At 53.6% G+C, this 12,470-nt stretch overlaps 5 protein-coding genes across 5 annotated transcripts; 2 read left to right on the top strand and 3 right to left on the bottom strand.

Annotated features, from left to right (window-relative positions):
- Positions 1 to 1,170: 1,170 nt before the first annotated feature.
- Positions 1,171 to 2,931, bottom strand: SODALDRAFT_337131 (WD40 domain-containing protein; the record flags this gene model as incomplete). The annotated part of the gene is made up of 3 exons (XM_028612653.1): positions 1,171 to 1,845; positions 1,933 to 2,789; positions 2,907 to 2,931. The coding sequence occupies 3 exons, from the start codon at positions 2,929 to 2,931 to the stop codon at positions 1,171 to 1,173; spliced, it is 1,557 nt and encodes a 518-aa protein (XP_028463674.1).
- A 136-nt stretch (positions 2,932 to 3,067) lies between these two features.
- SODALDRAFT_362713 (hypothetical protein) lies at positions 3,068 to 3,442 on the bottom strand (the record flags this gene model as incomplete). Its single annotated transcript, XM_028614486.1, has 3 exons — positions 3,068 to 3,166; positions 3,270 to 3,286; positions 3,388 to 3,442. 3 exons carry the CDS (start codon positions 3,440 to 3,442, stop codon positions 3,068 to 3,070), a joined length of 171 nt encoding a protein of 56 aa, XP_028463673.1.
- A 170-nt stretch (positions 3,443 to 3,612) lies between these two features.
- SODALDRAFT_328255 (molybdenum cofactor biosynthesis prote) lies at positions 3,613 to 5,565 on the top strand. Its single transcript, XM_028610643.1, has one exon. The coding sequence runs from the start codon at positions 3,886 to 3,888 to the stop codon at positions 5,245 to 5,247; it is 1,362 nt and encodes a 453-aa protein (XP_028463672.1). The 5' UTR covers positions 3,613 to 3,885; the 3' UTR covers positions 5,248 to 5,565.
- Positions 5,566 to 9,520: 3,955 nt separating this feature from the next.
- Positions 9,521 to 10,449, bottom strand: SODALDRAFT_362711 (hypothetical protein; the record flags this gene model as incomplete). The annotated part of the gene is made up of 4 exons (XM_028614485.1): positions 9,521 to 9,673; positions 9,819 to 9,993; positions 10,081 to 10,182; positions 10,286 to 10,449. The coding sequence occupies 4 exons, from the start codon at positions 10,447 to 10,449 to the stop codon at positions 9,521 to 9,523; spliced, it is 594 nt and encodes a 197-aa protein (XP_028463671.1).
- Positions 10,450 to 11,364: 915 nt separating this feature from the next.
- On the top strand, positions 11,365 to 12,447 carry SODALDRAFT_320358 (hypothetical protein; the record flags this gene model as incomplete). Its single annotated transcript, XM_028609526.1, has 2 exons — positions 11,365 to 11,871; positions 12,019 to 12,447. 2 exons carry the CDS (start codon positions 11,365 to 11,367, stop codon positions 12,445 to 12,447), a joined length of 936 nt encoding a protein of 311 aa, XP_028463670.1.
- Between the last annotated feature and the right edge of the window lie 23 nt (positions 12,448 to 12,470).

The raw sequence follows: 12,470 nt of genomic DNA, 5'->3' as shown, positions 1-12,470 counted from the left end.
TACGTACTGCTTAGAGCTGTCCAGGCCCTGGTGGTTAATGCCCATTGAACCTCGTTCCGAGAGTAGTGATCGAGGTGTATCAACAAGTGGCCATCTCTCACCAACAGTTCGCATTCCCTTTGGAGATGCCGCACTGCACCGGGCCTGTCAAAGCTCCGTATCCGTCCGCCGGTCGGTTGGCCCATCGGTCCAGAATGTTCAAGTGTTGTTTGCCTTGACTTCGAGAATGTAGCCACCATTGCCGAACTCGTTAACATAATTCAATAGCCCCCAGTTCTCCGATGCCTCAAGAATCGTCATTTTGATGAGACTCGCCGCTTAACCGACCTGGAGGGTGCGCATATGGCAGTGATAATGTGGGTCCGTACATATATCCATGTTGCATGTGCATGTGTGTATGGTGTGTGCGTGGGTGGTGCATGGCTGCAGAGTGAGAGGGGTTGAACGGACCCTACTTCGTAAGAATAGATGTGGGCTAACTTTGTCCAGCCCGGGGAAGCTAAAGCAGGCCATCGCCAGGTTGCCAGCGCCCGGCCTCCCAAGGACCTTGGCTGACTTCAAGACAACCGCCTCGGAAGTGTTTTCAGCTCGAGTCCAGCGCCAACGACGAGAGTGGAGAAGAAGTGAATTCGAGGGAGACGGAAGCCCGGAAACATCTGGGCAAGTTAATGTGAAAGACGGACCATATGCGTCGCTAATCTCTCCTCTTGATGCGCATCCATGAGAACAGGCACCAATGCTTATCCGCCTCCTTGCCAGGTTGGTGACCCCTCGGGGGGGAGGGGGGTGGGTTAAGTATGCGCCATGCGCGTTTGCTTCCTCTCTCGCTAAGACTGAAACATGTCGGTTGAAGTGTTGGACCATGATGACGCTTTTGCAACCACCACAGAGGCCCCCATGGTAAACATGGTAAACATCCGAGTGGCCCACCACGCGCCGCGCATGAAAGAGAATTGCAGGGTGCCAACATCAGAGTACAGACCACATGTCCTTCCAGAGCGAAGGAGATGCATCCCATTTCTCTACGGCTGTGACGTTGTCTTCCGCGGCCCGCTGAGCACTCGCCGTACGTACGGCGCAGCTGAATGGCGCAGACGTACCATGTCCTGGCTGGGTGGCTTGTCGCAAAAAGACGAGGTGGAGGGCGCAGGTATGCTTGCTCCTCTCTCGTCACTTCTTGAATGAGAAGGTGTCATCGACGCAAGACAGCTCGTCGTTAAGTGGGAATAAACCATCAGTCCCACCGCCTTGCCTGGGGGAAGGAGACTCGATTTTCCTCTTGCCAAGGCTTCGGTCTCCGATTTGGAAATCCTGCCACGGTGCAGGCGTTTCTTCCGATCGTGCAGGCGTCGCGATCATGTAGTGTCTCGTGTTCCCAAAAAACAACACTGCAGGCTGGCCCGGCCAAGTGACCCATGACGATTGTGTTTTGCCGCCAATCTTGGAGTCGGGCATGTGCGACCCGAAGTCCAGGGTTCTGGGCCCTTCCCATAACGGGTCCCACACAAACAGTAGGCCACTGTAGCTGTCACCCTCGCAGCGAATCATCAGAAGCTCGCGCATATCTGGATGCCAAGAGAAGTCTGAGATGCTAGCGTGAAATATAAGGACGGCTCGGAGCTCGGAGGAGACGAGATCCCAGATCCAGATGGTACTGGGGGCTTCCTCCAGTTTTGTGGCTAAAAGAGATGACGACGAATCGAACGCTGCTGAGGCACAGCCTACCTCAAGTTCCGTGCCACTGCCACTTGGTTGGAAAGTTGGGGCAGACACGGTTTGCTTGGCTCGGACGAATGCATGTGTGGAGGGACCCGACGGGCCGGGCCCAATCTGTTCCTGCCAAATCTACGCCTTATCAGCTTGCTGCGCACTGCCAAATGCCTCTGACCGTCTCTCTGTCCTCTCCGAGTGCTGTTTCGTTAGGGTACCTACCTGGATTGTATCTTTTGGGGAAATAACCGAAGGGTGGCGCAGCCTCGAAGCCTCGGTAACGGCACCCGCATCGAGGATATAAACGTTGCAGGTATGGTCACCAATGGCGATACGACGTGCATCTGGGCTGGATTGGCAGAATTTAACGCCGGCTCCTAAATCGTAGTCCTTCTCGTCGGCGAGAAATCCAGAAGGCCCAGACCACACTTTGAAGAGATGACCATCGGGTGTGTAAAACAACACCTTACGGCCCTGCGATGCAGACTCCCATATTACTAGCCAGCGGCCATCCGGAGTCCAGACGAGGCCTTGAGCGTCAATGGTATCCGGGTGCCATGACCTTTCTACGTCACGTGTGACTGGGTGGTGTATGCTGACGACATCCTTTCCAGTAGCTCGGGTCATCAAGGCCAGGTGCCGGGAACCAGGTCGAAAGGCGAAGCCCCGTGGAGCGGAAGACGCGTGGTGAAACTTGGGGTTGCTGATCTCAACGGATTTGGAAGAGACGAGATTGAATACGGTGAACGTGCGACCAAACTGAAAACAGACGCAGACCTCTGTATCACTTGCCCCAAACTGGACGAGTGTCGGCTTGGAGGTCCCCGAGGCTGGAAGGCGGATGGTGGCACGGAAACCGTCATCGAGAGCTGAAAAGACATGAACCTGGTCGGCAAGAGCAACGAGGAGCCTAGAAGAAGTAGGGGACCACTGCAAAGTAGATGCAGGCCCAGTCACGTCGGGAGGTAGAAGAACTTCAGAGACCGTCTCAAGGCTCTGAACAGACCGGATCTGTATTTTGGACGGAAACAGCGTTGCAACAAATGATCCGTTCGGGCTCGGAGCACAGTGAGGCGAAGCTGGAACACAGACGCCCCGCGTTAGACATGGTTGGTGAAAGAAGTTCTGGTGAAAAGAAGGAGGTAGTGGCAGGGCGGGGAGTGAAGGGTGAGGTGATTCCAGATGGACGGGCTCACACTTGAATGCCGGTGTGACATGCATCGCGCCTGTTGGTGAGAACCTCAAGACGTGTCAGGGATAGTTCATCGAGTGACTTCTGATTAATGATTAGGGCGTCCCGAGAGAAGACACAGGCTTAGATTCCACCCGAAGAGTTCAATATCTCGACCAGGTCATGTCATGTCGCGTCGTTGGTGATGATGTTGGTGATGATGTTGGTGGTGATGTTGGTGATGTTGGTGAGGGTGATGAGGAGAAAGAAAGAAAAGAATGTGGACTTTGGAATTCGGGAAGGTACGGAGAAGGACTGTCCAGGTATCTTGAGATGGCGCGCCAGGAGGATAATATGTGCAACAGCAATCAACGATAACGAGTTGCACCTTCCATTGATTTTCATCTGGTCACGATTGTTCCTTCCATCCAAATATTTACATGCTTCCTGTTTAGGACTAGTGCGGGGAACGTCCGTATCCGTTCTTAGGTAATGATTGTGGTCACCGAAGCGGCGAAGCGGCAAGCAGCAAAAGAAAACGTTCGCTTGTCCACCGCACATTACAGGTTACCTCCTTCAGAACACAAGAAGTAGACAACACTTGAAACTGGTGGCTTCCACGGAGTAATATATGTAGCTGATACTTACGTACGGATACGTATACAACGGTACCCCGCCCGAGGTCGGATTTCAAGTCCAAGCATCTCCGACTCTTCTCCGTGCCGTTCTCACATTGCGATATGGATTACCTACTGAAAATACATCTTAGGATATCGCCACTTTCCGATCAAACATTCATCCACTTCATAATGCCAACTTGGAAATAATATTATCTTGATGGGATTACACCGTCCTTTTCACCTGCACAAGTTATTCGCCTGGTGGTCGATTCAGCGAGTTCCGTAATTATTTCAGCCATCAGCCACTCATCGATTAACGTCGGCGTTGGATAATGAGGAGAAGAGGGCGCCGCTTCAAGCTCTGAAAGAAGTAACTCATCCGCCATGGCGCACGCTCTCCCAACACGAGTCGTGCGAGCGACGTCTTTGGCGTCCTGGCCCGCCTGGCCTAGAGTGCAACCACCGCCACAATTAGCCGCGCCAACGACACCGGCGCGTCCATCAGCATTGCTACGGCGACCGGAAACAAGGAGGCGCCTCCATGCAGCAGCCATATCGGATGCCACACCGAACGCCCCTCGGTCCGCACCGGCGTCCGAACGACGTGAGGCTATCAAGAACGCGAAGCCGTTTTCCGACTTTCTCACCGACACATTCAGTCGGCAACACGACTACCTCCGTATATCCGTCACCGAACGGTGCAACTTACGATGCCTCTACTGTATGCCCGAGGACGGTGTTCCTCTGTCACCCACTCGGGAGCTCCTGACGACCCCAGAGATACTCCTGCTCTCTTCCGTCTTCGTCTCCCAGGGCGTCACTAAGATCCGACTGACTGGCGGCGAGCCCACCGTCCGCCGCGACATCGTGCCGCTCATGCGTCAGCTCGGCACCCTCCGCCCGCACGGTCTCCACGAACTGTGCCTCACCACCAACGGCATCTCGCTGCACCGCAAACTAGACGCCATGGTCGAGTCCGGCCTGACGGGGATCAACCTGAGCCTCGACACGTTGGACCCCTTCCAGTTTCAGATCATGACGCGGCGCGACGGCTTCTCGGCCGTCCGCAAGAGCATCGACCGCATCCTCGAGCTCAACCGCCATGGCGCCGGCATCAAGTTCAAAATCAACTGCGTCGTCATGCGGGGCCGCAACGACCGCGAGATCCTCTCCTTTGTCGACATGACCCGCGACCACGACGTCGAGGTTCGCTTCATAGAGTACATGCCCTTCGACGGTAACCGCTGGAACGAGGGCAAGATGTTCGCCTACGCAGAGATGCTCGACACCATCCGCGCCGCGCATCCGGGTCTTCACAAGGTCCGCGACCATCCCAACGACACGAGCAAGACGTGGAAGGTCCCCGGCTTCACCGGCCGCGTCGGTTTTGTCACCAGCATGACGCACAACTTTTGCGGCACCTGCAACCGCCTCCGCATCACTAGCGACGGTAATCTCAAAGTGTGCCTCTTCGGGAACGACGAGGTTTCTCTGCGCGACATCATACGGCAGTCCAACGGAGGAGAGCCCATTGACGAGGCCGCATTTGAGGCCATGAAGCAGATGGAGATGAACCGCCGCCAGGATCTGGCAGGCTCAGACAGTCGACCTCTTGGGGTGGTCCCAACCGAATCGGAGCTTCTTAACGTCATTGGAATGGCAGTCAAGGGGAAGGAGGAAAAGCACGCGGGCTTAGGGGAGCTGGAACACATGAAGAATCGGCCTATGATCTTGATAGGTGGGTAAAATGGCCTGGCCTGCTTCTTCTCCTCCGCTTTTTTTCTTCATATATTTCCACTTTCCACCCCGCCACCACCAGCCTTTTCGCTTGGTTGTTGTCCTTATCGGCCGGTTTGATGCATTGGGTATGGCGTTATGAATGGACATGGTTTGCACATGATGATGCGAGGCCTTGCTTTGGGAAATCCCATCGAGAACGCATGTATGACAGACAGGACAGGAGCTAAATAGTCTGATTATATAGACTCGATGGCTCTCTCATCCCACTCATCACGAGCATCACCTGAGGTCCAAGGCATGAAAACCGTGCTTCCTATTTCGCAGTATTTTCTCCGAACATGTTCTCGCACTGTCCCTGGATTCGGTTTCTTACCCGGTGCTTCGTCTCTACCCACCGCCGGCCAACAACTCCGTCTCATGTCTACTAGCACCCGACCGGACAGCCAGGACAACAGCCATCATAAGAAGAAGGAGGAAGACGAAGCAAGAGAGACCAAAAGGAACGCAACAAGACAGGGCGAAAGACCTGAACCAAAGGAGAACGAAAATGCCCAGAAGAAACTCACCCATGTAACGCCTTCGGGGTCAGCACACATGGTCTCCATCACAGACAAGAAATCCACGTCACGGATCGCCAAGGCCGTCTGCACAATCACCTTCTCTAACCCCACGGCCCTCCGCCTCATCCACGACAACCAGATGAAGAAAGGAGACGTCCTTGGCGTTGCGCGCATCGCCGGCATCATGGCCGCCAAGCGGACCGCGGACCTGATACCGCTGTGCCACCCCATTTCACTCTCTCATGTTAGCGTGGAGCTGTATCCTACAAGACACGCCCCACCTCCATCATCAACATCGCTTGGACCACCACCACCAGCAGCAGCAGCAGCAGCAGGGGAGGTGACGGTGGAGCCACCTAGTGGAGAGGGCCTTGATCACTGCGGTTCCGACGAAGCCAGTGGAGACAATGCTCTCCAGGTTGAGGCAACCGTTACGTGCGACGGGAAGACAGGGGTGGAGATGGAGGCCATGACGGCTGCGAGCACGGCGGCGTTGACGGTGTACGACATGTGCAAGGCGGTGGATAAGGGGATGGTCATCAGTGGGTTGAGGGTCGCGTTGAAGGACGGCGGGAAAAGCGGACGATGGGAGATGCCGTGAAAGCTTGTCACGGTCCATGACTTGATGCTACAAGGGTTAAGCTAGTTGCATCGGCAGGCATCAAAAGACCTGAACGCCGTTCACAGGGTCGCAGCACTGCATCGACGCATCTCAAACGACCGATGGGTGTTGTTCCGTTCGAGCGGTTCGCTTACGAGTTTTGAGTCTCTTCCCAGTATGGGACATTCTCACATCCTTCTTGCCTTGCATCATATCAACGTGCTTCATATCGTTTCCCTTGTTCGTTGTGACTAGCCCACGGAGTGTTCGTACTCGCTCCAGTGATGACCTCAAGCTCAAGGAGCCTCAAAACGCAAGCGGGACTTGCAGCAATTATTCTTCAGCCCGCAGCGTCGTTGTCGTCTGTCATTTTTTAGTCCTGGTGAGGCGTCAGCTTCGACGTTCGACGTTCAGAGCCCAACTCCCACCAGGAACATGTCCACCTGAGATCATCTGCTACCTACCTTCTGCTCCTGATCGGATCGACGTCATGGTTGGAGAATGTCTTCTACCCAGATCACTGTACGAAGCAGAGGCAAAGGGTTGGGTACACGGGAATCATGAGAATACCTTTGGGGATCACTATCGTCTTGTCCACTCCCGTGAGCTCTCCCAAAACGGAGAGAATATCTAATTAGGCTCAATTGATTTTCATCTCGACTTGATCTATTCATTTGCTAAGTTCGGTACACGTATTGAAGCCATACTAATGCACACATGAAGTCATATAGTTTGAAGGATCGACAGAAAAAGCCTCCAGAAATGACGACGTTGGGCTTGGTACACATGTATCTGAACGGGTATCAAAACGCCCGTCTGATTTTACCGGGGACTTGAACTCGAGAATCGAGATAAGCCAAGATCAAGACTGATGGATGATGCGAAATGTGTGATTCTTAATCGAAGGCGCGAGTTGAAGCTCTATGGAACTGGAGTCGCTCTGGTGGAAACTTCTCAGACTCGAGGTCAAAGTCCTGTCAAGGCAGTGATTGGCACCCATCATGCTCATTATGATCTATGGGACTGGCGAGAGGAGGACATAGTGTTCGGATGCGGCTCTTCTGATGAGACACAATCAGTCTCGACGTCTCGGGGGAATTGAGAACGACTCGGTGGTTTGGAGAGAGTACAGAGGGAGTAATTAATTAATTACCGAATGGTTCTACGCAGTTGCCCCGTCGTAACTGAGGTACGAAATACCTAATGATTACGGCGTAACTGTTGGGTACCTAGGAAGATTTACCACTAACCAATAATATTTCGACGATAACAATGCCAGTGTTGGGCGAGTCGACGCCCGTTCTTGTAATTGCGATCGATGTAACAGGCCGATACTTCCGGCGTAGTTCTGCAAGCGCACGGACCATGGTCCACCAATGCCAAGCCGAGGTGCGGTACATAATAGTACCTAGGTAGGTACCTACCGTATAGTCTGCATTGCATGTACTGGGTACTTTACCTTACAACTGTACCTTATTATACACCTTCACACAGGACTTCAGCACTCTGAACAACCGCTGCAGGGTTCGTTCTATTCAACTGCGAGAATACAAGACAACACATTACCACGACGTTTATCCATGTAAGAAAGACATGGCATTGGGAAGTGTTATGCCAAGTCTCCGGCTACCACATCCTCAATATCTAAACTCGATAGGTGTATCACTTGCAACGTAAACAAAAGGTCGGAGGGTACGGAGTACCCGGATAGGGTCTAATACTCTGTACTTCGTAGATGCCGGTCAACGTGCCAAGTTCCGAAGTGTAACTGCTCACATCGCCGATCTCTTCCGGGTCTGCATCTTCCCAGGAAAACGGCGCTGCCGTGCCGCCATCCGGGTCAAACCGAAATACCTACACGAAGGGTATTGAAGTGGGAAGAAACATTCGGCAAGATCGATCTGCTGTCTCCCTTTGCTTCCACAACTTCAGTCCCTCCCTGTCATTCTCCGGCCTTGGGAACGGTCTGAAGTGGATTGATTAATTGATGTCCACGGCTAGCATACATAAGCGAGGCCATGCGAGTTACCGTACTTACCGTACTGTCGGACACTTTCTTTGCGCGACATGACCAGACAAGCCAAAGCAGGGAGGGAATAGGGGATCACGTTCCGTACATACACTAACATTGGTCTCGAGAACCAACCCAAGTGCAAGCATTGCTCCTTTGCATCTCAACGTCGTCTTGTCAATTGGTGGCAAGTCCGTGGCAAGTCCGTTTCTCCTGAACCCACACCCGGAGACCAGATACATTGTCCGAACATCGTCGTCAGCGCTTCCATGCTCGCGTGTCTGCCGGGGTCCGCGAGGGCCATTGTGGGACCGTTTATACGGAGCAAAGCGTATCGAGGCTGTGATGCTAACTATCTCCACCCTAAAAACAAGGGCCCGTTCGGAGTTTATACCTCATGAAAAGGACAAACCATTACCCAGTACCAAGTCTTCTCGAACATCGGGGGTCAATCAATCAGTAATTTCACCACATTGCCAACTCTTCGACTGGAGTTGCGTCGGCCGTGGGCTTGTTTGACTCCTGGGGCTGAGCGCGAGTACATTGAGCGTACGAAGTGCGTCTCGGCAACGTTGCTCTTTTGCTTCAGTCTTTGAAATACCTACTTCCGTACCGACCTACGCAACAGAACGGCGACCTGGTGCCTCGGTATCGTCCTATTGGCTGGTCGTTTCTAGTAATTGTGGTCGGAGTTGGCGGGTCGTCCTCGGTCTTTTACCAGTCGTCTGGGATTAGCGTTCAGTCGGACCACGACAAGCGTCGATCGCATTCCGTCCGCGGTCCGAAGTGATACACTAGAACAGGTAGGTATGTAATAATTTACCGAAAAAGGGAGAACGGCGGCGAATCGCCTGGGCCCACCAACTCTGAGGGTCCTACGCCCTAAAAAGTCGAGTCAAGCCGCAAAGTGCCTCGAACTCTACCCGTGTTTTGCTGAGTCGTGCATCGTGCATCGTGCATCGTGCATCGTGCATCTCAACATAGCTCAGAGCTCGGGCGAGAGGAGATGGTTCTGGGAGGGGAGAGGAGAGGAAGGCGCGCAAGCTTCCGCGAGATAATGTCAGTTTGAGAAGTTATTCGTACTCCCGTACTTCGTAAATAGCATGCTCAAGCCAAGAGGGTGATCACGCGACACTGGAGGCGGTCCTGCTTAGTGAGTGGGGAGGAGATTTGAGCACGGCGTATCTTCGGAGCAGTTTGAGGAACATCCCACGACATAATTGCTGCGTACGTTATACGCACGAATACTGGCATGGCGACCTGCATAGGAATGGTATTGTCATCTATTATCACTCGGTATTCCATTGAATGTGTCCCAACTGTAGGTACAGTTTCGTGCGTCGCACTAACTAGGCGTGCATAGCGGATTGCTGCCGAAGATGGATAAAAGGTTAATAACTTGGACGTCGATGCTCGGACGAGCCAAGTCGGGAGACGGAGACGACAATGCTTTGACCCGACCGACTCGATATCTCCCCTCCCCCCTCCTAATACCCCAGCATGCGATGTAACCCTTGGCACAGTGTTGCATCTTCAGTTTAAAAGAGGATCGATCAGGAAATTCTGCAAGCCGCCCGTTGCTTGATATCAAGAGATGACATGTCACTTACCAATCCAGATGCTCTCCGTACCTTATGTACACGCAGTGCCCCTGCTCAACTCCATACTCATCAATATGCCTCTTCCACACGTGTAGGTATTCATCTTCGTCAAATGCGAGATGATGATTGCTTGCTTGGCTTTTTACAGTACGGATAGGTACCCGGGTTCTGCAGACCATTTGTCGAAATCACTCGACAGTAGTCGCACAAGATAACTTGACAAGATAACTTGATGGCGATGGCTGCCGGCTTATTCTCCCCGTCTGCTCACTGAATGTCATTTCTTGACAAGACATGACCGCATATTGACATGCAGGACACTGCTGGTATCGGCGCTTGGAGCTGCAGCCGGATAGTGTAAGGCAGGCTGGAAAGGTTGCTTATCGGTGTCGTTGCGCCGTGCCCATCGGTCTGAGATTCTGTGATCGAAGACATGCACCCAAATCCCCTCATTCGTCAAAAGAACAGCGGAGACGGGTCATTATTACCTACCCATGAAGCGACCCCGTATCTCATGGAATAGAGAGATGCACGTATAATTAACTCTTGTGTACAGTAATGAGTTGCGATGCTGGCATGTCTGGTCACGACTTGTGGATATTGTACATACCTAAGGTATCTAGGTACTCTTTTGTTGCTCAGGCGGTGGCGGACATGTAAGTACCTTATCCTGATCCTAGTTCCATGCCCATGAGAGCATGGAAGGCACGCCCCGCCCAGCCCTTGCCAGGACTACCGTTGTAGGTACCTAACTCAGTAAGGTATTTACTACCTATTGGTTAGGTCTGTACCGTACGTTAGTATTAGCCCCCCCGCCTTCTCCCCTCTCCCCCCCCTAAGACTCCACTTCTGAATCGCTGTTACAGTGAATTCCCTTGGCGTCGGGTGCTGGGCCTCCCCCATTTACCGCACTGATAAAACCAATAGAAAGCCCTCCTCTTCGCCTCCCACACCCATGATTCACCTCTCCACCCCCTCCCTCTTGCTTACCGCTCACTTTCAACCCACAAACCGTTTACGAGATTTACGAATATCGAGTTCTCAGCTCTTGACATAAATCTCTCAGAACATTCCCCTTATTCTTATTGATTAACGAGGACACTACTGCAGTCACCAATTATATACTGAAACGGGGGGGTCAGATCACATAACTTAACGGTCTTGTTATCAATACCGAGGAATGGCCAACGCGTCGTAGCCGAAGCTGTTCTCGACCCAACTCATAGATCGGTCGGACGAATTCAACGACGCCTCGGCTTACCTGCAGCTCAAAACCAAGTCGAGAAATCACACGACTAGCACACCACGTCTTTCGACTGCCACGGCCTGAGTAAGACTCTCATCGCGACTATGGCTGCTGATCTCATCATGCCCGCTCCATTCCACAACCAACAAGCACCGCCCTCCCACTACTTTGCGCCGACACACCAAGCGCCGCAAAATCATCCCTATATCTCCCATGGGCGCTCCCACTCTTATCAAATTCCGCCAACCTCCCACTCCCAGCAAGAACAAATCTCGCCGTCGAGCACTTCGGGCCACAATTCCCCAACAACACCTACCGGCCGCTTCCAGGGCGCACGCCAATCGCGGCCTCTCTTTATGCCTGCTGCACTGCGCCCGACCCGATTCCCTTCCAAGCTACCTCGGTCTTTGCAAAATGAAGGCCCTGCCGACGGTCCCCAGCTCACGTTACGCCGTGCCAGCAACAGCTTCATCAACATTCCCGGCTTGGGCGTCTTCGGTTCACGACTGGGCCGTCGCGCCACAGGCGACAGCAACGAGGAGCTCGATGCCGACCTTGACCCGAGTCTTTACCCCCAGGCCACAGGCGAGCCCACCCGCAAACATTGGAAGGTAAATTCGTCCCTCGTATCCTCTGTCGCCCCCCCCCGGGCCCCACTCTGCAGTCCAATGGAAGCTCTCACGAGCCTCGTATAGCGACATGAACGCGTCTTTTGCATACGTGTGTTCGGTGTGACTAACGCAACTTGTAACAAACAGCCCGATGCCCTATCCACCATCTGCGATGACCCGACATGTAAGCGAGCGTTCAACTACTTCTACCGCCGTCACCACTGCCGGAAATGCGGCAACATCTTCTGCGACCCTCACTCGTCGTACGCGATCCCCCTGGACCAAGACTGCAACTACAACCCGCGCGCCTCTCCTTCCCGCTCTTGCGCCCACTGCTTCTCTGAGTTCGTCGCATGGAAGAGCCGAAACAACAGCCAGGCTAGCAGCGAGCGAGGTTCCTCCGTCGACCACTCGCCCGTCAACGGGCACATTTCGACGGCCCCCTCGACCGCGCCCACAAGCCCCATCGCTACCAGCAGCCCCATGAGCGCCGCTTCGAGTGCGACACTAGGTCATGCGAGAGCCGCCGAGGCAGCTGCCAGTGTGCCGAGGGATTGGAGCTGGAGCACGTTCTAAAACGATAGCACGACGCAACACGG

This window comes from Sodiomyces alkalinus (assembly GCF_003711515.1).
Source record: "Sodiomyces alkalinus F11 unplaced genomic scaffold SODALscaffold_10, whole genome shotgun sequence".
Classification (NCBI taxonomy): Eukaryota; Fungi; Ascomycota; class Sordariomycetes; order Glomerellales; family Plectosphaerellaceae; genus Sodiomyces; species Sodiomyces alkalinus.
Note: the sequence above shows the minus strand (reverse complement) of the source record. Positions and strands in the feature narration are given on the sequence as shown.